At 44.5% G+C, this 23,815-nt stretch overlaps 4 protein-coding genes across 7 annotated transcripts in view; 2 read left to right on the top strand and 2 right to left on the bottom strand.

Moving 5' to 3' along the window:
- Nucleotides 1-609: 609 nt before the first annotated feature.
- LOC115768447 (ras-related protein Rab-27A) lies at nt 610-3,978 on the bottom strand. The gene is made up of 3 exons (XM_030713006.1): nt 3,666-3,978; nt 1,321-1,518; nt 610-1,241 (listed from the first exon to the last, which is right to left on the bottom strand). Exons 2-3 carry the CDS (start codon nt 1,477-1,479, stop codon nt 720-722), a joined length of 681 nt encoding a protein of 226 aa, XP_030568866.1. The 5' UTR covers nt 1,480-1,518; nt 3,666-3,978; the 3' UTR covers nt 610-719.
- Nucleotides 3,979-5,288: 1,310 nt separating this feature from the next.
- LOC115768459 (vesicle-associated membrane protein-associated protein B-like) lies at nt 5,289-19,834 on the bottom strand. 4 transcript variants are annotated; one of them, XM_030713030.1, is made up of 7 exons: nt 10,684-11,400; nt 10,395-10,607; nt 8,575-8,727; nt 8,397-8,506; nt 8,123-8,329; nt 7,963-8,067; nt 5,289-6,676 (listed from the first exon to the last, which is right to left on the bottom strand). In XM_030713030.1, exons 2-7 carry the CDS (start codon nt 10,459-10,461, stop codon nt 6,521-6,523), a joined length of 798 nt encoding a protein of 265 aa, XP_030568890.1. In that variant the 5' UTR covers nt 10,462-10,607; nt 10,684-11,400; the 3' UTR covers nt 5,289-6,520. The 4 variants fall into 4 exon arrangements, with proteins under 4 accessions (XP_030568890.1, XP_030568889.1, XP_030568888.1 ...); XM_030713029.1 differs by lacking the exons at nt 5,289-6,676; nt 7,963-8,067; nt 8,123-8,329; nt 8,397-8,506; nt 8,575-8,727 and adding exons at nt 11,931-12,058; nt 12,119-14,377; nt 14,432-14,551; nt 19,649-19,834 and having other exon boundaries at nt 10,466-10,607; nt 10,684-10,942; nt 11,100-11,871; XM_030713028.1 differs by lacking the exons at nt 5,289-6,676; nt 7,963-8,067; nt 8,123-8,329; nt 8,397-8,506; nt 8,575-8,727 and adding exons at nt 11,931-12,058; nt 12,119-14,377; nt 14,432-14,551; nt 19,649-19,834 and having other exon boundaries at nt 10,466-10,607; nt 10,668-11,871.
- LOC115768460 (N-acetylneuraminate 9-O-acetyltransferase) lies at nt 15,116-19,188 on the top strand. The gene is made up of 3 exons (XM_030713031.1): nt 15,116-15,503; nt 15,597-15,693; nt 16,690-19,188. Exons 1-3 carry the CDS (start codon nt 15,281-15,283, stop codon nt 18,944-18,946), a joined length of 2,577 nt encoding a protein of 858 aa, XP_030568891.1. The 5' UTR covers nt 15,116-15,280; the 3' UTR covers nt 18,947-19,188.
- Nucleotides 19,835-23,041: 3,207 nt separating the features above from the next.
- Nucleotides 23,042-23,815, top strand: part of LOC115768435 — a 67,053-nt gene continuing 66,279 nt past the window's right edge. The window contains exon 1 of the mRNA XM_030712993.1: nt 23,042-23,205. The gene's annotated coding sequence lies outside the window, so the exon portion shown is untranslated. The remainder of the gene's footprint in view (nt 23,206-23,815) is intronic.

Below are 23,815 nucleotides of genomic sequence, written 5' to 3'. Positions count from 1 at the left end.
CCGGAAGTCTTGATAAGCACCTAGGCCTGTTCTTTTGGAATAGGTTGACGCTTGCGGGCGAGTCCATGAGGCCAAGATTGGTGTATTGTGATGCCGCCGTCGATTAATCAAGCTTCTATTTTCCCAAGGACTAAAATAATAATATGGAGCACTTAACTTCAGCCCGAGACCCGAAGGAGACGCCCGACAGATCCCAAGGAAACATCCTTCCTTTCTTCCATCCCATCGTGTTCCATCCAATTGTTTTGCATAGAGCTGGACAAATCCAAAAGAGATTGTAAAATGACCCCCTCCCTCCTCTCCATATTCCTTATGCCGACAACTTTTGCGGAAGTCATAATAGGGACCTAGGACTCTTCGTTCCGAATAGGTTGACGCTTGCGGGCGAGTCCAAGGCCATCAATTGATCAAATTCCTATGTCCCATCTTCCAAGAAAACTGACTCTTTTGCATAGACCTGCACAGGTGCAAAATAGATGTCAAAGTGGTTCCCACTCCTCCTCCGAATGACAACCTTTGCGGAAGTTGTAATAGGAACCTAGGATCCTGCGTTTGGAATAGGTTGACGCTTTCGTTGGAATTAACAATCAACAAGCAACATTTATTTACAGACACACATAGATAAACGCAATAAAACTGGATATAATTGAATTTGATATGGATTTGGGTAGGCTACGGCCTCCGGCTCCCAGCTTCCGACTTCCGGTTCCCTGGACGACCTAGCAGTTGCAGTTGCGTCGCGGCGGATTGTCGCTGGCCTGATGCAAGCGAACAAGCTCCGGGCCGTAGGCAAGGTTGGGCAGCCGGCGGGACTGAGCCATCAGCAGGGAGAAATCGCGATTGCCGACGGCGTTCTCGATCCGTTCCATGACACGGCCCACGAGCAGCTCGACAGCCTGCTGTATGTTGGCGCCGGTGCAGGCGCTCGTCTCGATGTAGGGCAGACGATAGCGTTGCGCCAACGCGGCCACCTGTTCCCGGCTGACGACGCGCAGCTGCAGCAGATCGCACTTGTTGCCGCAGAGCACCACGTCCGGATCCTCCGTGTAGGCGTGCATGCGCAGCTGCTCCAGCCAATTGGTTACCTCCAGGAACGACTTCTGGCTGGTCAGATCAAAGATCAGCAGAAAACCCATCGCATCCCGATAAAACGCCGTCGTCAGCGAACGAAAGCGTTCCTGCCCGGCCGTATCCCAGATCTGCAAATGGATGCGATGCCGCCTACCACGCGAGTTGTACACCTAAACCGGAGGAGCACACAAATTGGATATCTCGTTGAAGGGGGCGACTATGAGTTGGGGTGGGGTAGGGTCCTCTCACCAGACGCTTCTCACGAAAGTCAATGCCGACCGTGGATATGAACTGAGTGTGAAATCTGCCGTCCGTATATTGATAGAGCAGGCAGGTCTTGCCCACGCCGGAGTCGCCGAGCACCAGGAACTTGAGCAAATAGTCGTAGTCAATGTTGGCGGTCGTCATACTGTTCACACTCCAGCTGATGTCCTTTAGGGCAGCATCCTGTCAATGAAAAGAGCTGATTGAAGACGGCGGAAGCACATGTCAGGAGCTTGCAACTTGAGTTGGGTTCACGGCCAAACGGAACAGGATAAAGGCAAGTCCTTGCTAGAGCTGGATCCTAATATGTGTGCGGGTGTGTGTGTGTGTGAGTTTTTTGTCTGTTGAGGAAAGTAGATCCTTGCAGCATGTCCTTTCTGGTAATCGGAATTTCAGTATGCAAATAACTACACGAAAAATTAAATACTTCCTATTTAAACTGCATAGAAAGGGCAAGGTCCTGAAAGCGTCGCTGCCAGAGTCAGGTTTTTTTCATGAGTTGCTGAAAAGTTCGCTGCTTAAATCAGATATTCTCATGTATAGCCTGGCAACAGCCGGAGTTCGACTAAGAAAATTCCCTTTTTCGGCTTTTAACCCCCTTTTTTGGCAATCAAATTCTATTGGGAATACTACCAGAGAGAGAGAGGGAATGGGAGGGAGAGGGAGAGCTGCTGCCAAATATTGCAAACTCATTAAATCTAGATTTATTGATTTTCTGTCGAGCCGCCCGACTGCCAGGCTTAACGGCCGCAAATAAAGCCTATTGAAATGTTGATGGAATATGCTTAAATATGTGTGTTTGTGTGTGTGCATGTGTGTGTGTGTGTGTGTGTTTGGCTCGACCCTCGGTTCGCTCTTGGAAGGAGTTTTGAGCTAGCACAAAAAAAAAATTCATTCGAAAGATTTCAAAGCGAACATTTTTTCGCAAGGCATTTCAATTATGCAATGCCACATGTTCCATAATTAAAGAGAAAAATACGCTCATGTATAGAAAAGGCAAAGGGAAGAAGAAAGGGTCCAGGCCAGGACGGGCCAAAGGACGCGCATTGCAAAGCGGATTATGGGATCGCAAAGGCTGGCCGTGGGTCGAGGCTTGGTCGAGGAGCGCTCAAAAATAGACGCAAGTTCAGAGAATGGGTGCAGCGAGGACAGCGGAAAGGGGAGTTAAAATGTTGCCAGTGTTGCCGACTCGGCGCCTTTTCCAGCTAAATGTGGCTATTTGCAGAGCTCGTCAGCCGAAAATAGTCCGAATTTAAACGAATTCAGCTATTTTGTTGGCGAGAAATCCGCACAACTTATGCGCTGCAAGCTAAACCAGCTATTTCAAGCTAGTTTTTTGTAGCGACATTTGCCAACACTGGCTGGCAGAAGGATGCTGAGCCTGTCGTCACAAGCTGTCTCGCAAATACAAAAAGCGCATGTCCTTGTTTCTTTTATTATTTATTTGATTAGCCCACTAATTAGCTTAAGCTGACCCCAAGTACATTTCCTTTGAAAAAAAAATATGAAATTCATAAGCTCTAACTAGTTGAGCTGGCCAACTAATGAGGGACACGACTGTAGAAAACAAAAGCCAGCTTTGAACATTTTTTAACGAGATTTAACTGTGACATTTTTCATGCGAATTATCTTTCATTTAAAGAGAGAGCTTTCATTGGCATTATGATTTAAACAGATGATGATTATTTCCCTTTGTGATGCCTCTTCATATACGAAATTCAAATGAAGAGAAGCTCATTTCAAACGGTAAAGCCGAGCGCTTTGGTATGAGAGAGAGAGAGAGAGAGAGAAAGATCGGAGTACAGTTAATCAACACTGCATAGTTCGGGAAGAAGAAGCACAGTGCGTTTGTGTATGTACAAAGGAGAGGAGAGAAGAGAGTGGAAGCTGTAACGTTTATCCCGACAGGGTATCTAGAAGCAGGCTTTTACCTGTTTTATTCAATTATTTTCTAAGCACAGTTATTTTCAAGCGGGAACCGTGGGCGAGCTTTCGCTGTATTAAGGCATTAGCATACACACACACATGCGTGCGCATACATGTTTATGTATATGCAGATATAAGTAGCCAACACGTGTGCATTGAGTGTCAGCAATTAAATGTCTGTGCATGTGTGTGTGTGTGTGTGAAGCCCGCTTCATTGTGTGGCTACTTGTTGCAGTTGCTGTTGGTCCTTGACATTGAGTGCGAGGACGCATTAATTGTGCATGTATGATTGGAACAGCATCTCTTTGTGTATCTGTGTGTTTGTGTGTGTGTGTGTGTGTGTGTTTGCTTTAAAAATAAAACATAATTGTGTTAGGTGCGTGCTCGCATGCCTTGGTGCTTACCTGGTCTCCGCATTGCCTGCCACTTTGAGCTCGAGATAACTTAATTATAAGTCTCCCTTTGAGTTGAACAGGTGTTTAGATTAAATGCATTTCCGCTAAACAAAAAATAAAAAAAAAAAACAAAAAAAAAAGCAAACACATTTGGCGCGCAAGATTATGCAGCGTAGATTCAAATCGTTGAAAATATATGTATTCAAATTTGTCACCATTTGTTGTCCCACATTTGAGTAGACTGTGATTAGCAGTTATTTTTAGCACGTGCGATTTGTTTACACTCAGGTACAGGACTGCAGCATCACAGACAGGACAATGGGATGCGGTGCGTTGTCAGTCGCAAACTGTTTTGCACGTTGCCCGTGGCCCGTTGCGGGCCAAAGCCAAAAGCTTCAAGCTGTGCGGCATCGATACCACAGGCTGCGCATCGTCGTAATCGATTAATTTTTGTGCGCGGCCGCTTAACTATCGATATGTGAAATGGGCGTGTTTTACTTCGCTGTGATTGCGACATCGCTAGCGCTGGCTCGCTTTTGCTTTTGCGATAGTTGATATGAAGCCACCCAACGATAAGTCGATGTCGATAAGTCGCATGTGGCGCGTTGTTTGATTATGAGTATGAGCAACAGCGGCTGCTAATTTATTTTAATTTCTTTTTAAATGATATTTGATGTTTAATTAACAATGTTTTTATTTGTTTTGTTTTGTTTTTTATTTTCCTTTGAGAAAAAAACACTTAGCTTTTAAGATTCATGCTGTAAATATTCGATTTTGTTATTTCATTCAATTTCCTTTTTGGGCTTTTTGCAAACTCTCATTTCCTTCTAGCATTTGGAATTTTGCAGCTAAACATTTGTTGAATTGAATTTGTTTCTCATTTCATTTCATTTTTATTATTTAATTTTTTTGTTGTTTATTTTTTGCTACAGCTGACATCAAGTACATTTGCGTATGATTTTTGCTTATATGCGTTAATTTGCATTTTGTTTTATTTTTTATTTTTTATTTTTGTTGACTGTATTTCTAGGTTAAACATTTAATACGAAATCATGTCTATGAAAATACAGCATTCATAAATGTATATATTAATATATATTTATTTATATATATTTATATAAATATCTATATACCCTTTTCAATGCTTTGCAAAATGTGAAACAAAATTAGTCGAAGCTGAATTTTCCACCTTTTTGTTGAATCACTTCAACAGAAAATGTCTGCTTGTTTTATATAGTACATGTTTTAGATAATACAAATATAGATGTTTTGCATATGTATATATATATATATATATTAAAAAACAAAAAAAAAAAAAAAAGGAGTTCATTTTGGAGAAAAAAACAAAAAATTAATTTACATTTTAAATAGAAATATGCTAAACCCATAAACTGCATTAACAATGTGTATTATGTGTGTTTATTTGTTCTTTACTTTTATTTATTTTTTTTTTTTTTAATTTTTTTTCAACAGTTTTGTCAATAATGTTTATAAAAATTGATTGAATTCTCTTTATATGCATATTTGTTCTATTTTACGCACACTTTCCACATGCATTTGTCAGCGAATAGAAAGTTTTGCAGTGTATTTTCTTTTTTTAAATGTATTTTTTATTTTTTTGCTTTTGTTTTGTTTTTTTTTTTTTTTTTTTTTTGTAAACTGAACTGATTTCTGCATAGTTCTGCTTTTGTTTAGGAATTTGCAACAACACAAATACATACACATTTATATAAATTCATAATATGCATGTTGTTTGTTTGTTTTTTTTTTAAGTTTAAGTTTTTCTTTGACATTTATTATGTTTGTTTACAGTTAATGTGTTTTGTTTTATGTATATGTATGTTTATACTTGGCAAATGAACCGTAGCAAATCCAAAATGAATTAAAAGTAAATGCAAGTGCAATAAAACAATAAAATAATTTTTTAAATATATAACTTTTTCCCAGCATGCTGAAACAATTCTCCTCGCGGTCAGCGCGTGTGGAGTTCTTTCTTCTTCTTCTTCTTCTTCTCACAAAACAACAAAAACCATTTATATAAGTGGGGTGCTTGCGTGCGTGTGTCGTATGTGTGTGTGTGTGTGCATATAAATATATGGATCATGTGTGTGTGTGTGCAGGTTATGCGGTAAAAATTGTGTAAGCAGCAAATGCAACAACGCACGCGCAACGCCGCATTCAACTTAATGGAGCAATAGCGAGAGAGAGAGAGAGAGGGAGAGAGAGTGTGTGAGAGAGAGTATGTAACAATAAGAAGGCGAGAGAGAGAGAGACAAGAGGGAGCACGCTGTACGCATGCAAATGATTGACTGGCTGCTGGCTGTACGAAGAGAAGGGAGAGAGCAAGAGAGACTAACGTCTCTACCCGTCTCTCTCTCTCTCTCTCTCTCTCTCTTTCTCTTTCTCCGGCACTGTTTTAGTATATTGCTATTGCCGATTACTTTTTGTTGCAAGTTGCAGTTTTGCTTACGGTTATTTTTGTTTTTACTTTAACAATTACATTATCTAAACATGTGTCCTTTACGTGTGTGTATATATATATGTGTGTGTGTGTGTGGGTGTACATAATTTTGACAGTTTCGATGGCCTAAACAAATTACGAATTTTGCTCAATTGAATTCAAATTTTGACAATGTTCTTCTTGTTGTTTAGTATAACAGAAATGATTATTAATTTCAAGTGAGCAAATATTTAAACAATTGTTTAACTTTTATGGAATTTGCCACACAGCAAATGGATTTTGTGGCTGCTGTTTTAATTGTTGTTGTTGTTGTTGTTGTTGCTGCTGTGTTCGTTGTTGTTGCTATTTGTTGTTGTTGCTGCTGATGTTGTTGTTGTTGTTGTTGTTGTTGTATTTATGGCATTCAGAGCAAAAACTTGCCCAGCAACAGACCCAAAATGGCCGCAGCAATTGCAATTGCTATAAAAAAGACCGGAATCTGTTTTTCAGCCAGAACCGGAGCGTACGGCTCGTTGATGTGCTTGTTGGCCGGAGAGCTCCGATAGCGTGTAATTTGATCCTTGATATGGAAAAAAAGATTGATAAAAAAATACAGATATTAGTTTGTATAGTTCAAATGAACTGGTTCTTAAATTAATCTATTTTCATTAGTCTTTATACTAAGTTCAATTGAACTGGTTCTTAAATTAATCTATTTTCATTAGTTTTTATACTAAGTTCAATTGAACTGATTCTTCAAATAATCTATTGAACTTATTTATGGTATGTATACTAAGTTCAATTGAACTGGTTCATCAAACAATGTATTGAACATATATTCATTAGTTTGTATTTGAACTGGTTCTTAAATTAATATATTTTCATTAGTTTTTATACTAGGTTCAATTGAACTGGTTCTTTAAATAATCTATTGAACTTATTTATGGTTTGTATACTAAGTTCAATTGAACTGGTTCATCAAACAATGTATTAAACATATTCATTAGTTTGCATTTGAACTGGTTCTTAAATTAATCTATATTCATTAGTTTTTATACTAAGTTCAATTGAACTGGGTCTTTAAATAATCTATTGAACTTATTCAACGATTAGCGAACTAATATCGCTCGATAATGAACAAAACATTTTCTTTACTATTTGGTTCATGAACGATGCTCATAATTCATTTTTAATCTATTCAGTTGCAGTTGATTGACTTAATAAGACATTTATTTTTTTCTAAATTCCATATTTTAATAAAGTAATTCGAATTTGGGAAATTCCACACGCACGTGCGGAAATCGTTTGTAAAATATTTTGTTGTTTACCATCCGATCGGCCCTGAACCCATTTTCAAAAATATTTGTTCAAATTCATTTGAGGCGTGTTTCACACTTCTCGAAAAATGCATTCCTCCTTGGCGAAAATGGGAATCAAATTCATTTCCAAGGATCTATACGAAAATTCATTTGAGGCGTGTTTCACATTTTTCCAAGAATACAAGCTTTCTCGGTGAAAAATGCGATTTAAAGATTTTTAAAGCTTTAAACTTATTTTCAAAGTTCTGAATAAGAGCCTAATGACTACGTGTTTGGGAAATTCCACACGCAACAGTGGAAAATTGGCGGAAAACGGTTGAAAGTTTTTTGTTTACCCTTCGATCGGTTTCAATATAATTTTCAAAGATCTTTGAGCGAATTTATATGAACCAATCGAATAGTTCATGAACTACTGAATAACAGTGGAATGCAACGTTCATAAGAACCGATCTGGTTCACGACTTGAAAATGTTTGATTGAACTTCTCGGACATGAACTAATGTAGCATTTCATACAGATATAAAATAGTTGAACAATTTGGTTTTACCTTCAAATTTAGAATCTCTCTTCGCAGTTCGCAGTTGAGGTCGCGTAGCTCCTTAAGCTCGGCCAGGGCTTCGGCATGCTCTGTAGCATCGGACAGATTTGACGACTGCAATTTACAATATATAGTTGGAAAATATGGCAATATATAGGGGGAAACGCACCTGGACCACGGCGGACATTGCCGGCGCATCGCTCTTGAGCGTCTCGCCTGTGCTGAGTGAGGTGGGCGGATTGGTGCCCGAGCTGCCGCCGGCGCTGGCATTGCCGCCGCCGGCGCTGCTGTTCTCGGCGTTCGCCTCGGCGGGCGGCATTTCAAATACGCACTTTAGCTTGGCGTCCATTAGCTGATCCGGCTCCAGTTCCCGCCACTGCAAAAACAAAAAAACAATTATTATCTCTTAATTAGAAAATCAGGCAGCGGGGAAATGTGCTTACCAACTTATTTAGATCAGTCAAATCGGCATCCTGCGGTGCTAGGACGCTCTGCACCATAAACTTGTGCTTGTTCTTTTCCTGCTGATCGTACATGAACGGCTGCAGGCAAACTGCAAAGGTAAGCGAATACAATTAATCAGAATTTCATTTATATTTTTGTTCGCAGCTTTTCACTCACTTTCCACCTGCGTCGAGCGATAGGGCGCAATCTTGCCAATATTTGGACGTACGCAATAGCGCTTCGGTGCCGTGGTCTTGATCTTGAAGACCAGCGTCATGGCCGAGTTGTTTTTCAGGGTCATGATTGTCACCACGGGTCTATTGAATGGACCTGCAAATAAATGTATATATAATACGCATACAAATGGCATTTGAACTTTGTTTCGTGTCTGTCAAGCTGCGCCAATTCCCGAGATACATGTTTTCTAGAGCACTTCAAGATTGCGTCACTTTTTTTGCCTAAATTCCGATTCCGATTCCGGGTACATTGGCTATGAGACATAAGAATACGCAAGACGCGCTTGATGACCTGTCCCGAAGGTTGTCTTGCATGACGCATCTTTTTGAATTGGAAAAGTTGTGCTTTAGTTAGTTTTTATGTGCTATTCAAGCATGAAAGATAGTCCACATTAAGGTTATAGTATATATAGTTAAGGTATATACGAAGAGGCAAGACACTCTCGATGACTTGTCACTGAGATTGTCAGCTGAGGGCCTGACATGTCAGCGAAATTGTCTGCAGCGAGAACCCGATCATTTTTGTAGGGTATTTAGGCGTCGGTGCGTGCCAAGTGATAATTTGGTTTTGGTTTTTCATGTCAAATTAATTGAATTAAAAGCAAACACCACACACACACACACACACACACACACACATGCAAGAAACTTTGGTGCTTTGATTTTGTTTTATTTCGAAGGAAAACTCATTCAATAAGACGCCCAATACATACGTACAGTTGTGTGTGCGTGTGTGTGCGTGCGTGTGTGTGTGCGTGTGGACATTCTGTCACCGATCGTTGGGGAAATGGTAAGCGACAGGCGACAGGCGACATGTATATGTATGTATGTGTGTGTGCCTAATACCAACACATGCTCACACGCACATGTATACAGTGGGCATAAATTGATAAAATGTCACCTGTTTACAGTATTTTGTGTGTGGTGTGGTGGCTCTTGGCTATTGTGAATGGGTTCCACTGTGCGCACTAGATATCAAAGTGTGTTGTCATATGCATTGTTGTTGTTATTTGGCCAAAATTCAAAAAATAAAAGGAAAAATGGCTCATGAAAAGCTGTTGAGTATAAAAATAACATGTTGGCCAAAAGGCGAGCGACCAAGACAGCGTGCGGCAAAGGTTTTTCACAAAAACTCAAGGCACAGGGAGAGAGCGCGCGCAAAATGTAGAGAGAGAGAGGGCGAAAACGTAGAGCGGCGGCATTTCCAAATGAAACGACGCCAGTTGCTGGCGCTGCTCGCGGTCGCAGCGCTGGTGGCAGCAACATGCCAAAACAGCCGCACACACGTACCCTCAAAATATGTCAAAAAAAAAAAAAAAAAAAAAAAAGCTAAAACAACAAAATTATTGATAAGCTGTGGCCAAACGTAAAAAAAATAACGCAAAGTGAATAGAGAGCAAAAGAGAAACGAGAAGAAGCGGCCCTGCGCCAGTAGTCTGCATGTGTACGTGTATGTGTGTGTGTGTATGTGTGAACTTTGCAGTTTGGTCGGCGGTCGCCGACAGCAGCACTTTGTAGCAATGTTTACAATACGCATTCACTTGCCCATTGCTGGATAAAAGTGATCGATATGCCGCCACACACAGAGGCAGAAGTGACCTTCTTTTTGGATGGCCCATGATGTCAAGTCCAAAACAAAACAAATGCAAGAGCGAATGCAGCTCTACACATTGCCTGCTTCTTCTTTTTTTAATTCAAATTCACACCAACACACACACACCACACACGCACACACACGCAAACAAACATACATAGACTTACCAATAAAGCGCAACTCATGCTCTGGCTCAATGGTCAGCGGAACTTCAAATTGTGGTGCTTTATTCATTTTGATGTGGTTGTTGTGCTGCTGCTGCTGCTGCCGCTGCTGCTGCTGATAGTAGTATTAATTGTATACGTCACTGCCGATTCCTGTCGTCCTCTTGGCTGTAATTTGCAACGATGCTGCGCTGCTGTTAATGCTTCTTCTTATGCCTGGGGAATAATTGAGAACAATGGGAACAATTGTGGCTATTGCAATTATTTATTTGTTACCTTTTTCTTGACTTACGTTCTGTGTGTGTTTTGCGCTATTCTATTTTGGAGTTTCGAACTACTTTTGTTTCGAATTCTTTCAGCTTAGCACACACTTTCAAGATTTTTGACGCGACTCGACAAATTTTGCTTTCGATTTCGCTTGTTTTTTTTTTCTTCTTCACTGCGCTTCACGTCGTCGCCGTCGTCGTCGTCGTCGCTCGTTCTTGTCGTCGTCGTCGTCGTTGCGTTGCGTTGCGTTGTCGCTATGGTTGTGTGTCTGCTGTGCCTTATGTCTGTGTAGCCACCAAAATATCGGTAAATGTATGCGCAAAAAAATTAAATACACGAGGTTATTGCGTGCAAAAACTGACGATCAACGTGTTGTTTGCAATTTACTCGAGCCGCCAATGTGCAATTGGATTAATACGTTTCGCTTTCAAACTGACTTACGTTAATTACACGCACTTTAGGTTCGTACTTTTAGCAGCGAATTTTTCGTATGCAAAAAAAAAAATTCAGTCACCGCCGTCATACATATGTACGTCAGACGCATGCGTCAACCATAGCGTACCAGACCAGCCGGCATTTAGAGTTGCCAGATCAGCAAAATGCGGCAACGCTGCGACGACACTGTACGCGATGCAACGCTGCGTCCAACCAGGTGGCAGTGCACGCGCTGCAGCGCAGCGGCGAATTCAAGCCGCCAGATTTAAACGATTCAAACGCCCAGAAACTAGCCAACAGAACAAACACATTTATTTAAATAGATGTAATTGTTTATATGTATATATTTCTTATTCACTTTGTTGTACATATTCAATATGTAATACTTAATGCTGGCCATCTAATTTTCCGCCGACATCGCAAGACTCTGACTCACATACTGCAGGATGCTCGTCTTGCCCACAATGCCAGCCGGGCCGAGCAGGATCTTCAGATTGCCAACGGCCGCCAATAGATTCTCGGGCATGCGCAGCTTGGGCGTACGCAATATATGCTCGATCAGACGCGGATAGTCGCTGGCAACGGCGCCGCCAATGAGCTCCTGGTTAAACGCGAGCATATAGCACTTGAAGAGGAATCCGTAGGCATGCTGGGCATTCGGCGAGTTCAGCCGGTTCACCTGCTCGGCCAGGCTGTGCATGACGGCGCCGTCCAACTTATGGCGGATGGCACCGCTCAGCAGATTGACGGCCTCCAGCGTTGAGGCCTGACGCAGTAACTGAAATTGGAATATTGAATACACAAATGTGATTTAACAAATAATTGTTTATCCTTTACCCTTGTGTACTCGCTGGTCTCGCGTTTCTTGTCGGGATCCTCCAACAGCGCGACCAGCTGCTCGCCCTTCCACAGCTGCGCATGTTGCAGCCCGGATCCGATCAGGCCCGCCATCCGGCCACGCATCTCTGCAAGTATCACAGAATTATACATTTATCATATCTGGCGATTCATGGTGCGGCCCTCACCTGGCGACACGAGCACGGATCGCGCCATGTTGTTGACGTGGTATTCGACGACCAGATCGAGCAACGCGATGCGTGCCAGCTCAAAGTTCTCGAGCGTGCCGCGCAGCTGATCCATGACGAGCACGATCTGCGAGGCCAGCGGCCAGTTGCTGATGCGCCACGAGCTGAGCTGGCCGTGCAGGCGCACATAGCCTCTGGCCAGCTGCAGCTTGTGCCGCGCCAGCTGCATTCTGTGCTCTGACGCCTCGGCGAGACGACGTCGCTGCTCCTTGTACGATTTGTGGCTGCAGCGCACGATGCGCTGCTCCACAGCCTCCAAACTGAGCAGCGTCTTCAGCAGCCGCTCGAGAGCTGTGTAGTTGCGTGTTTCGGTGAAACGGGCGAGGCCGGCGGCGCAGGCGGACAGATAGTTGTCCTGGCCGGCGTGCAGCTGCCGGCCGCTGTATGGCAGCGCGTCCACACTGAGATTAAGCGCCAGTTCGCGCAGCCGGCGGGGGCGGGGGCGCAGGACGTGGCTGAGACGCTGTCGCCGGCACTTGATAACCTGGCGATAGCGCATGCCATTTAATAGAACCGGCTGCTCATAGAGCCGCACAAGCAAGTCCCCAGAGCTGGGCAGCGAGAGCAGACGCTCGTCCAGGAGCAGGCAGCGTACGGTGTAGCCCACATGATGCCGGGCATGGGGCGAGCAGCTGGCGGCGATGTGCCAGTAGAGTGTGGCGTAGCGTCGATGGGTCATGGCCAGCTGGGCAAGACCCAGCCAGGTCTGCGCCGGCTCCTCGTAGCACAGATCCAGAAACTGATCGAGCGGAAAGCGCTCGATGGAGCAGCCCAGCTGGTTGAAGAAATAGATGCGACGCGAATTATGATTGTCGCGCGTGAACGTGAAGCGGCTGAGCAGCTGCAGCTGGTCGCGTTTGTGGAGCAGCTGCAGCTTCTCCTGGCTGCTGCAGCGCGTCTGATAGATGGGCAGCAGGACGCTTTGCAGCAGCTCGCTGTAAGGTGCATTCGGATCGCAGTCGTCGACGTCGTCGTTGTCCTCGTCGTCATCGTGAAGGGTCAGCACCTGGCCCAAATGCTCCAGCATGAGCTCCGCATGCGCCGCGCCGAGCAGCTGGATGTGCCCAGCTAGCGTCTCGACGCACTCCTCGTTGCCAAAGCAAATGGGACGGCGCAGCAGTTCCTTGAGCGCGGCCAGCAGCTGATCGTCGGGCACGACGCCCATTTCGCCATCGAGCAGGCCGAGCAGCTCGCCCAGAGTGAGCGTGTCCAGGCGCTGCTCGAACGTCTGGGCGCCGTCCTCGAAATTGGCCAGCTGCGCGCGGAGCGTGTGCGTCTGGAGGGTCTCATCTTTGGCCAGCATCTGGGTCAGCGCCTGGCACTTGTTGCCGACGTGCGCCTGGAGGTGGAAAAGCAGCTGGCTGGAGGACATCTCCTGCCAGGCCATGTACGTGTCCACGCTTATGTGATGCAGCAGCAGCTGCAGCGTGTCCATCACCTTGCCTCCAAATTCGCGCAGCTGCGGCGACACCGAAGACAGCTGCTCCGACGACGACGGCGGCGGCTCCTGCGATGTGGGCGAGTGCAGCGCATAGACCAGAAAGTAGGCCGGCAGCTCCGGCGGCTGCTGCAGTGCAGCCAATATCTCCAGCAGAACGTCGAGCAGCTGGCACATGGCCTCGCCCAGATAGCGCTGGCGCTTCTTGGAGCTCAGCGAGCGCAGGCGCTCTTCGCTGTTCAGCAAATGTCGCTGCAGCAGCCGCAGCGCATTGTCCACCAGGCTGAGATTGGGCTGCGCCTGGTAGCAAATGGCCTTGGTCACGGCGGACAGGGCGCCGCCGATGAGCGGCAGCGTCTCCCGCTTGCCGGGCACCAAGTGGCCCAGCAGATTGTTGAGGCAATCAAAGTACTGCGTGGTCAGCCAATGCGGACCGCAGGCCAAGAACTCGAGCAGCATCTGCTCCAGGCCGCAGAGCAGCAATACGCTCACGGTGAGCAGCTGGGGCAGCGGCTCCGGAAATTGTTTCAACAGGTGCACACACTGCGGATTCCAGTGTGCCAGCTCCTGCTCCTCCTTCTGGCTCTTGCCCACCACGCTGTTCAGGATCAGATACATGAGCGTGCCGCGCAGCTGGTCGAGATCGGCGCTGGGATTTGGTTTGACCAGCTGCGGGGGCTGCGGCTGCTGCTCGACAAGGCCGTGCTCCAGCAGCACGTGCAGCACGCGTTTCGCCACATTTCGTATGTTCTCCTCGTTGCCTGCGGGAAAAAAAATGTAATTTAACTGTAATTTTGAGGAGACGCAACGCTTACCGCTAAAATAAATGAAGCTGTTCAGACGCTTTGTTTTTGTATGGAAATCGACCAGCTCGACGCGTATTTGTTTGAACACCTCGCAGTTGTTTAAGGCGCGCAAATCGTGCATTTTGCTCTCTGTAAATGGAACGCAATTAACGAAATTGTTAGCGTTTCCTCATCTCGTTTACAAATGCAGACTGCCGGCAAAATGAATTCGCCGCATGAATCGAGTGGAAGGTTACACACAAGTAGTAAGGTAGTGTTGAGAATGCTTAATGCTCTGTCTGTTTGCAGTTGGCGCGCAATTTGAATATGTGTGGCTGCCACTTGAAATAAATAGATGTGTGCTAAAATCGAAAAATGTGTAAGCTGAAAAGGAACATATTTGTATATATACATATTGTGTGCTATTTGCAGTTTAAATAAGGTCAAATGTAAGGGTACGCAAGTGTCTTTGGGGCAGTGAAGTAGTGTTGAGAATGCTCAATGCTCTCTTATTTTTCAGTTGGCGCGTGGTTTGAATATGTTTGGCTGGTTCATGAAAAAATAGGTGCTTGTGACGTCACAGTGTATTTCGCTGCAACTGGCACAAATTTGCATATCGATAGAAGTTATCGAACAGCTGACTGGTTGGGTGGGGGGTGGCGGCACAACGATTAATTGCAATAGCAAATGGGCCGCCTATCGGCCGGCTGTAGCGCAAAGCGAATCAACGGCTGCATAAACCGAGTTACTGCGCTGTGAAAAGCGTGTGCAACCGAAGGACAGCACAAAAATTGGGCCAAAGATGCAAACGGCCAGCAGGTAAAATTAACACTCACTGCCAACGACTCACCCAGACTGAGATTCGCGAGCGCGGTTACCATGGAGTTGCGCGAGCTGCGCGCTGCTGCTGCTGCTGGCAACAACAGCGCTGGCGAGCTGGGCGGCATTTGCATTGGCAGCTCCTCGGAGGACGGTGTCCAGCGCATACCGACCCGGGCGGATTTGTTTATGGAACAGCTGAATGCGACAAATGCCAAAAAGGTGGCACTGCTGCTTGTGCTCGGCTTTGTGCTCTACCACGGCCTGCTCAATTGGAACTACGGTGCGTTATCGATAAATGCCTATCGACCTATCGATCGCTGGCATACCGTTTGATTTCATTTTGTTTTTGGTTTTCTCTCTCTCTCGTTCACAGGCAGCGACTCCTGCCAATGGCTGCTCTCGAAGGGCCGCTTCAAGGGCGACAACGAATGGCAGCCCTACGGCTGCATGATGCACAAGTACTCCTACACGTGAGTCTGGGGTGCCCAGCCCCACAATTTTATCTAGCGTGTACCCATTGAAAAATGCACAAATCGGGGTATATTCGCATCACATGTCCGTTTGTCGTTTGTCTGTCTGAAGTAAAACTCCAAAATTGAAAGATGTGATTGGTCTGTTTCAAATTATCGATAAATGGCTCCGAAATCAATAATTATCGGTTTATATATATACCTTACTCTTACAGGTATTTACCCTACCGCTTACAGATTCATGTAATTGTTAGGCTTCTTTATAACCGGAAATAGTGTACTATCAATTTGGAATTGATGTTCTTGTAGACGCTTACGCTGATCAAGTATGTTCCAAACTGTTGATAATTCTGCCTATTTATCGATAAATATCGATTTTTATATCTCGGAGACGATAGACACTAAAATTGGGGCTTTAACAGACCTATTGGCCTACAGCAATTTACAGCTGGCTTTTTCAAGGGAGATATATAAGGTATATACCCTACCCTAACAGGCACATACCCAACCCTAACAGATTCATGAAATCATTAAGCACAACAGTTTCTCTATATCCGTAACCAGGACACTCTCATATTGGAGTTTATTTTCCTATTCGATAATTCTGTCTGTTTAGCTGAAATCGATAAATATCGATTTTTAGTCCAGATTTGTTCTTTTTGTATATCTACAGCTTTATTATAACCGGGAATAGGGTACTGTCAATTTGCAGTTTATGTGTTTATAGACCTTCCGCTGATCGATAATTCTGCCGCTTTGGCTAAAATCGATAAATATCGTTAGTTATCTCAGCGATGAGAGGCGCTAAAAGCAACCGATTTGCTGCGCAATTTATTGTCTTTGGAAATGTGACTCTCGACTCATGACTCACTTTGGCTTTTTTGAACACAGGGTATCTGGCGATCGAGCGTACTTGTGCTTGGTTAAAGGCTGCCCTTATCGGCCGACGCTGAGTCACCAAATTGAAATTCGTTATCACGCTCTTTCCATTTGCAGCGACACGCGACGCTGCCTGCGCTATTTGGCCTTCTTTGGCAACAAGAACAACTTCGTCTTCATCGGGGACAGAAGCGTGCGGCTTCTCTATGACCGTTTCGTGGAGCAGCTGCAGCTGCCGCAGGCATCGGCCAGCGAGACGGGCGACGACGTGGACGTGGATGATGAGTACGATAACAATGCCTCGGCGCGGGCAAATGTTGCCCGTTTCGAGGACAAAAAACTGGACATACTTGTGCAGTATATTGGCGCCATGGAGGTCAGTCCGGCGCTGATCGATCGCCTCTACCAGCTGGAGCAGGAGAAGCAACTGTCCTCCGTCTATGTGATGGGCCTCACCTATGGCTCGCTGCTCGCCGGCAACGTAACCGACGAGTTGTTGCGTCAATATAGCGTCAATTTGACGCTTCTTGTGGCGCCCATCCATCGCCTTGTGGCGCAAACATCTCGCGTTCTTTGGAAGCTGGCGGAGCGTGTCGACGAGGAGAAGCTGCCGCCCGCCTGGAAGCTGGTGCTCAACGAGGACATCGATCGCCTGAACAATGTGGCGCGCAATGTGTTCCGCTATACGGACGCCAGCGTCTGGGAGTCGGCCGGTCACATTGCCAATGGGCTGCTGGACAATGCCATCGAGGGGCATCGGCTGAGCGCGCACGGCCAACGACTCGAGGTGCAGCTGCTATGGAACATGTACTGCAACGATCAGATGAACTATAACGATGGCACCTGCTGCAGCAGCGCCGAGCCGCACACTAGCCTTCAGATTGTCGCATATGCTCTCTTTGGTGTTTGCATTGCGCTCGTTGGCGGCATCTGTCTGCGCCGCTGGCTGCTCCACATGCGCGGCCAGACGCTCTACGTGCCGCTCCAGCAGCAGCAGCAGCAGTCGTCGCAGTCATCCTCCGCCTCGTCGCACTCGCATCATCCGGCCAATGCGCTGGCCGTGCTCATCACGGACTATGGCACACCGCTGGTCGCGCTGTCCCTGCTGGGCCTCATCATGGCGTATTTCTATCTGTGCGATCGCACCAATTTCTTCATGAAGGAGAACAAATACTACTCGGAGTTTAGCTTCTGGATACCCGTGGCGTATGTGTTTGCTTTGGGCCTGTTCTTTACGGAGGAGTCACGCTTCACCAAGGTGCTCAATCGGCAGCAGACGGACGAGCTGCGCGGCTGGATTCTGCTCGTGGTGCTCATCTATTATATGACCGGCGCCCAGCGTATTCTGCCCATTCATATGCACATCAAACTGCTCATTTCGGGCTATTTTTTTCTAACCGGCTACACGCACTTCACCCACATCTGGCAGACGGGCGGCTCCGGTTCGATGTTTGTACGCTTCTTTCAATCCATGTTCCGGCTCAATTTCTTGAGCATACTCCTGTGCTTCTGCATGAACCGGCCGTATCAATTTTATTACTTTGTGCCCCTGCTCTCGTTCTGGCTGTGCGTCATCTATTTTGTACTGTCGCTGCCGCCGCGCATCACCAGCGCCTCAGTGGACGCCAATCCTCTACACTATCTCTATCTGGTATGCAAATGCATTGGCTGTCTGGGCGTCATAACGGTGCTCTTCATGTCCGAGGTCTTCTTCGAACGGATCTTTGTGACGCGTCCATGGAAAGCGCTGTTCGTGACCACCGATGATGACATTCACGAATGGTGGTATCAATGGAAACTCGACCGGTATACGGTCACCTTTGGCATGATCTATGCGGCCTGCTTCCATATTGCCCAGAAGTACAATGTCTTCGATGACAACAATCATGGCAATCTGTTCTCGCGCCGGACATCGATTTCGGTCACATTGCTGGCCCTGCTCGGCGTGGGCATCTATACGGCGTTCTCGTTGCTCTGCCGCAATGTCCAGAACTGTGAGGAGATCCACTCCTATATCCTGTTCATACCGATTATCGGATATGTGGTGTTGCGCAACATTTCCGGCATTCTGCGCACCAGATACTCCAGTTTCTTTGCCTGGTTCGGACGCATCTCTCTCGAGCTGTTCGTCTGCCAGTATCACATTTGGCTCGCCGCCGATCGACATGGCGTCCTGGTGCTGTTGCCCGGCTTTCCGACGCTCAACATGATCATCACATCGTTTATATTTGTGTGCGCCTCGCATGAGGTGCATCGGCTCACCCGAATCCTGTTGCCCTATGCCGTGCCCAACGATTGGCGCCTGGTCATGCGCAATCTGGTCATCTTTCTCATTGTCCTCATACCAGTTGCCCGATCCGATGGCATGTTCTAATTGTTGGTCAGGTGTTGGCAATCAAATTGCCCGCCACAACCTACGCGCAACACGTTCGCATACCCTGCTTTTAAAATGGAAAATGAGCATATTGGTGTGTCTGTCTCATAATCACAGTTTGAAAGTCACTTTACAAACTTTTTTAATCTTCATTTTTTTTTTTCTGTGAGCAGGGTATTGCGTAGTCGACTACAAAGTTTGCGCTGTTTTTTTTTTTTTGTTGTTTTCCAAAGGTATTTCAATACACACACACACATAGACGCGCGCGCGCGCTCACACACATGCGTACACACGCGCGCTCACGCACACACACATGCGTACACGCGCGCGCTCACGCACACACACACGCTCACTTATTACAACTACGCTATAGTTTAAAAGGAAAAACCCAATTAGATGTATGTCAAAAAAACAAAAAAAAAAAAAAAAAAAAAAAAAATTAGCTTTACCAACTGCACAATATACTTATTAATTCTACACTTGCATATTTAAATGTAAAAAAAAAAAAACAAATAATACATGTATTTCACAAGCAAACGTAATGGCTGCCATTAAAGGAATCTGTCTGCGAGCGCATTACAATATTCTTTCTTCTACAAGCAGACGAACAAATACAAGTTAAATAAAGAAAATAACATAAAAATTGCCAACGCTAATTTATATCTAGCAAACCAAAAAAAAAAAAAAACACTTTTAACTTACTGAGCACGCGCCAATATAAAATTTCTTGCTCAACTTTTTTTTGGGGAGCTCAAAATTTGCGAACCGAACGCGTCGAAAGATGAACAAAAAGGAAAGAATTGTCACAGGAAACGGGCTGGCAAGTTAGCCAAGTTGAGCACAGGAACGTCGGAAATGGAACGATAAAAAAAATGCGCCGAATTTAATAGCGGCAAAATTTTGGGGCTAGCTTGAAATAAAAGTTAACTACAATTACAATACAAGCTCTTCACATACACATATATACGTATACATACATGCACACAAACATATGCATATTTTCGCGCAGCGAAAGAATCGTTGCCTTGCGAATTCGCCGCATTTTGAGTGGATTGTCAAGACTGGAACGAAAACGACGCAAGTTAAATAGCAGCAAAGTTCGGAACTAGCGTGAAATAAATGTAAGGTTTTATTTTGGGATCAGTTTAAGCGAAATGTTAAGTACAATTACAGTTGTGTTACAATTTTAAAGATCTTATACAAGCCGTTTTAATATAATTACATGCATGCATTTTACAGGCTCTTCATATAACACACACATACACATGCAACCATATGTATGTTCAATATTTTCAAGCAGCAGAAGAACCGTTGCCTGCGAATTCGCCGCATTGTGAACGTCTTACACTTGTTGCTGTTGACGTCGAATGAATGAATAAATGCGCGCAATGCTCAAGCTACGTAAATTGGCGCAGGCAATAAAACAGAATTGATTGGAAGCAAAGAACCGTTGCTGTCGAATTCGCCGCATGGCGAATGAACGGCTTGACATTTCGTGAGCATGAAGCGAAATGGAAATAAATGCGCGCATTGCTCAGTCTGTGTTAAATCGCGCAGTGAATACAACTGAATTGATTTGAGGCAAAGCTTGTGAAATGGGCCGTTTATCGGGGCTCCTGGACACAAATTTGTGCTATTCTATTGAGACGCAGACGATTACGGTCAAGGGCCACTGAACCGGCACGAGTTGCATGACGAGCACATATCTCTTTCGCTAATTATGCTCCATATCCAACTGGACCCAGGACCCGTGACCTCGTTCCTGCTGCGGCCTTTGTTGCCGCACAGTTGCCAGCGTTAATTGAGACGCCGCGGGCGTCCCAGTTCCTAGGTCGGCGGACGACTGGGACTGGGCACAGCCGCTGGGACCAACATCCGTCTATATAAATATATGTATGTATGAATATGCAATTTTTCCTTCTATCTAAAAAACATACTTAAGTACAGTGGGAAGCTGGCAGAGGGAAGCGGGCAGAGGGAAGCAGGTAGTGGGAAGCGGGCAGAGCGAAGTGGGCAATGGGAAGTGGGCAGAGGGAAGCGGGCAGAGGAATGCAGGCAGAGGGAACCGGGCAAAGGGAAGCAGGCTGTGGCAAACGGGCAGAGCGAAGCGAGCAGAGGGAACCGGGCAGAGCGAAGCGGGCAGAGGGAAGCGGGCAGAGGGAAGCGGGCAGCGGGAAGCGGGCAGGCCATATTTCACGTTAAAATCTACTCTACTCAACTGAACTAAATTCAAAGTGTTAGCGAAAATTTGCGCAGTGTAGCCGAGCATGCGCGCTTTTTAGGAGCTTCCCTCTTGTTTTTGAATAGTCGTTGCACACATTGCTATATTTATATAAATACAGCACGCATTCGCTTAACGCAACCGAGCTAAAAATGTTATTTTAAAACGAGTTGCTTATTTGCATATATAATTTTTTGCATTTCGAAAAAAAAAAAAACTATTTGTAATAGGTTAATTTAGTTTAATGATATGTATGTATTTGGGCAAAAATGTCAACTTTTGGTCGTCACTTGAGCGAGGGCGTACTGTAGAGGGCTTTCAGAGCTTTATTAACGGGCAACTGCGTGGGTAAACAGCTTCAGTTAATGCACTTAAAATTTTTGACTAGCATTTCAAAAAAACAAAAAACAAAACTAAAATAGATTAAAGCATAGAGTACTTATTATAGGAAAATTGTGCCTTACAAGAATTTTGAATTTACATTTGTTTTATGCCTGAAAAAAATTTATGTTCAAGAGAGTTTTTAGTGCATGAAATGCATTTTTAATTATTTTGTTTCGATTTTATTGCTAAATTCTTTATTTTAATTGCTGCCGATATATCGATTGCTTTGTGCCGATAGCTCGTGCCGATTATTGACAGCGATCGGCAATTCGAAGCTTTGCCTGCGGTCGCGTTCATTGGTTCAGGAGCTCTCGTTGCAAAAGAGTTTTTTTTTTTTTTGTTGGCAGCAGCAGCAGCACAGCGACAGGCTGTCGGGCCTTTACCCTGGCAGCGAGCTTTCAAAGCTCTCTGCTAACGGTTAACGACCAAAAAGCTCAGCTCGCAACGTTTAAATAGCGGCCGTTTGCCCAGCGCTGGCTCAGTTAGCGGCTGAACGCAGACAGAAACAGTTCGTTCACAATCCCAGCAGCAGCAGCAGCAACAGCAACAGGAGCAGCAACAGGAGACAAGGCACAAAGCAACCAATGGAGAAGAAAGGCAGACTGGTGCTCCTCCCCCCACCAATCCGCCTCTTTGGAACTCTCCGCAAGGCCCAACAAGTGTGTTGAAAGTGGCGCAAAGACAAATATTTGAAGCTTGATTTTTGAAGCGAAATCCCGCGCGCAACTTTCAACATAGTCTACTTTTTGGGCAGCTGCTCCGTTTGTGTGTCTCAAGTTGTTGCTGCTGCTGCTGCTAATGTTGCTGATAAAGTTGTTACTTTCGTTTTTTTTTTTTGGTTTTTTTTGAGGTGTTTAAAGGTGTTTTCTTAAAAGAAAATCGTTGGTTTTTTTTTTTGTTGAGCTTGAGCAAAAGTGTGTCTCAATTTTTTTCCTGGTAATACTTATTGTTCTTTTCGATTTTTCAGCTGAAATATCAAAGCATCTTTAATCAAAACTGACTAAAAAACGAAAGACAGAGCCGTTAAACTCAACACAAGTCAAATCAATCTAATCAAATCAAATTCAATTTAATTAAATTAAATCAAGTAAAGCACAAAAATGAAAAAAATCAAATTTCAAGTCGAATCAGAACTCAAAACTAGCTAAATTTCAAGTTAAAAAACAAAAATTGGTAACTAAAAAGTAGAATAAAAATTTGAGCAAACAATCTAAAAAAAAAACGTTTAAGACATGTGTGAAATAAAAGTGGAAGTCCTTTGGGACTTCCCTTTAGGCCCGAAGATCAAGCTTTACGATTTCTGAGTCGTGAATTCCAAGACTCCAAAGTACTTTGAAAAAACGAATAAAAAATTGAACAATTGAAAAAGAAAAAGAAAAACTAGAAACATTTGAACAAACAATTTGAAAAACATTGAAAAAACTTTGAAAAAAACATTGAAAAAACATTTAAAAAACATTGAAAAAACATTGAAAAATATTGAAAAACATTGAAAAAAATTTAAAAACTAGTGTCTAATAAATACTGAAAGTGTTTCGTGCGGTTTACATTTCTGTCTGCACCTCAATATCATATGAAGCGTTAGGATCTCTGAGACGGGAACTCCAGGAAGACGGAAGATCAACAACATCTGAGGACATCTATTCTTTTTTAGGTAAGTGTTACAGCAATTGTTGCCAAGAAAGTCTTTATTTGTGTATTTGTGTTGTTGCCGTTGCCGTTGGTCTTCTTTTTTTTTTACTTGTTAATATCATTCATTACATTTTGCTGTGGTGTGGTCCTCGTAGTTAGTTCGGGGTCGGGCTGTACATATCTACATAACAATCTTTGTGTATGAGTGCATCATTCTCAATCATAATTACAGCAAGTGGGCGCACGCTACAGTCGGCTGTTACCGACTGCGCAATACTCTGTTCACGGTGTAATAAACACTTTGGCCAAATCGCGATTGCAATTCGCAACCAGTTTAAGCTTCGGGCGACTGAGCCTGACTGCAATTAATGTCCGGAAAAACATTTGAAATCGATTCGATTTGAAGGCTTGTGCCTTGAATAAAAATATAAATCAGTTATGGTCACCTTCTAGGTGAATCTTGGCTTGATACGCTAAAAAGATCAGCCTTAGGCTAGCTGCCTGCCACTTGAGGCGTTGCAATTCGCAACCAGTTTAAGCTTCATAAGGCATAAGTCTGCTGATCGAAGCGGAGAAATCTTGGAATAGGTTAAGTTCAATTTTTTTTGTTATTCAATTGATTTTTGCAATTA

Source organism: Drosophila novamexicana, unplaced genomic scaffold (genome assembly GCF_003285875.2).
Source record: "Drosophila novamexicana strain 15010-1031.04,08,12 unplaced genomic scaffold, DnovRS2.1 tig00001783-arrow-arrow-pilon, whole genome shotgun sequence".
In the NCBI taxonomy this organism is placed as follows: Eukaryota; Metazoa; Arthropoda; class Insecta; order Diptera; family Drosophilidae; genus Drosophila; species Drosophila novamexicana.
This window is presented reverse-complemented; position numbering and strand designations above follow the sequence as displayed.

Coding starts and splice junctions, on each gene's coding strand:
- LOC115768447 (XM_030713006.1), bottom strand. CDS start 1,479: ATGACGACCGCCAACATTGACTACGACTATTTGCTCAAGTTCCTGGTG. Junction 1,242..1,320: donor ACTTTCGTGAGAAGCGTCTG/GTGAGAGGACCC, acceptor CCTCCGGTTTAG/GTGTACAACTCGCGTGGTAG.
- LOC115768459 (XM_030713028.1), bottom strand. CDS start 14,543: ATGCACGATTTGCGCGCCTTAAACAACTGCGAGGTGTTCAAACAAATA. Junction 12,059..12,118: donor ATCCGTGCTCGTGTCGCCAG/GTGAGGGCCGCA, acceptor TGATACTTGCAG/AGATGCGTGGCCGGATGGCG. Junction 11,872..11,930: donor AGACCAGCGAGTACACAAGG/GTAAAGGATAAA, acceptor TTCCAATTTCAG/TTACTGCGTCAGGCCTCAAC.
- LOC115768460 (XM_030713031.1), top strand. CDS start 15,281: ATGGAGTTGCGCGAGCTGCGCGCTGCTGCTGCTGCTGGCAACAACAGC. Junction 15,504..15,596: donor CCTGCTCAATTGGAACTACG/GTGCGTTATCGA, acceptor TCTCGTTCACAG/GCAGCGACTCCTGCCAATGG. Junction 15,694..16,689: donor ATGCACAAGTACTCCTACAC/GTGAGTCTGGGG, acceptor TTCCATTTGCAG/CGACACGCGACGCTGCCTGC.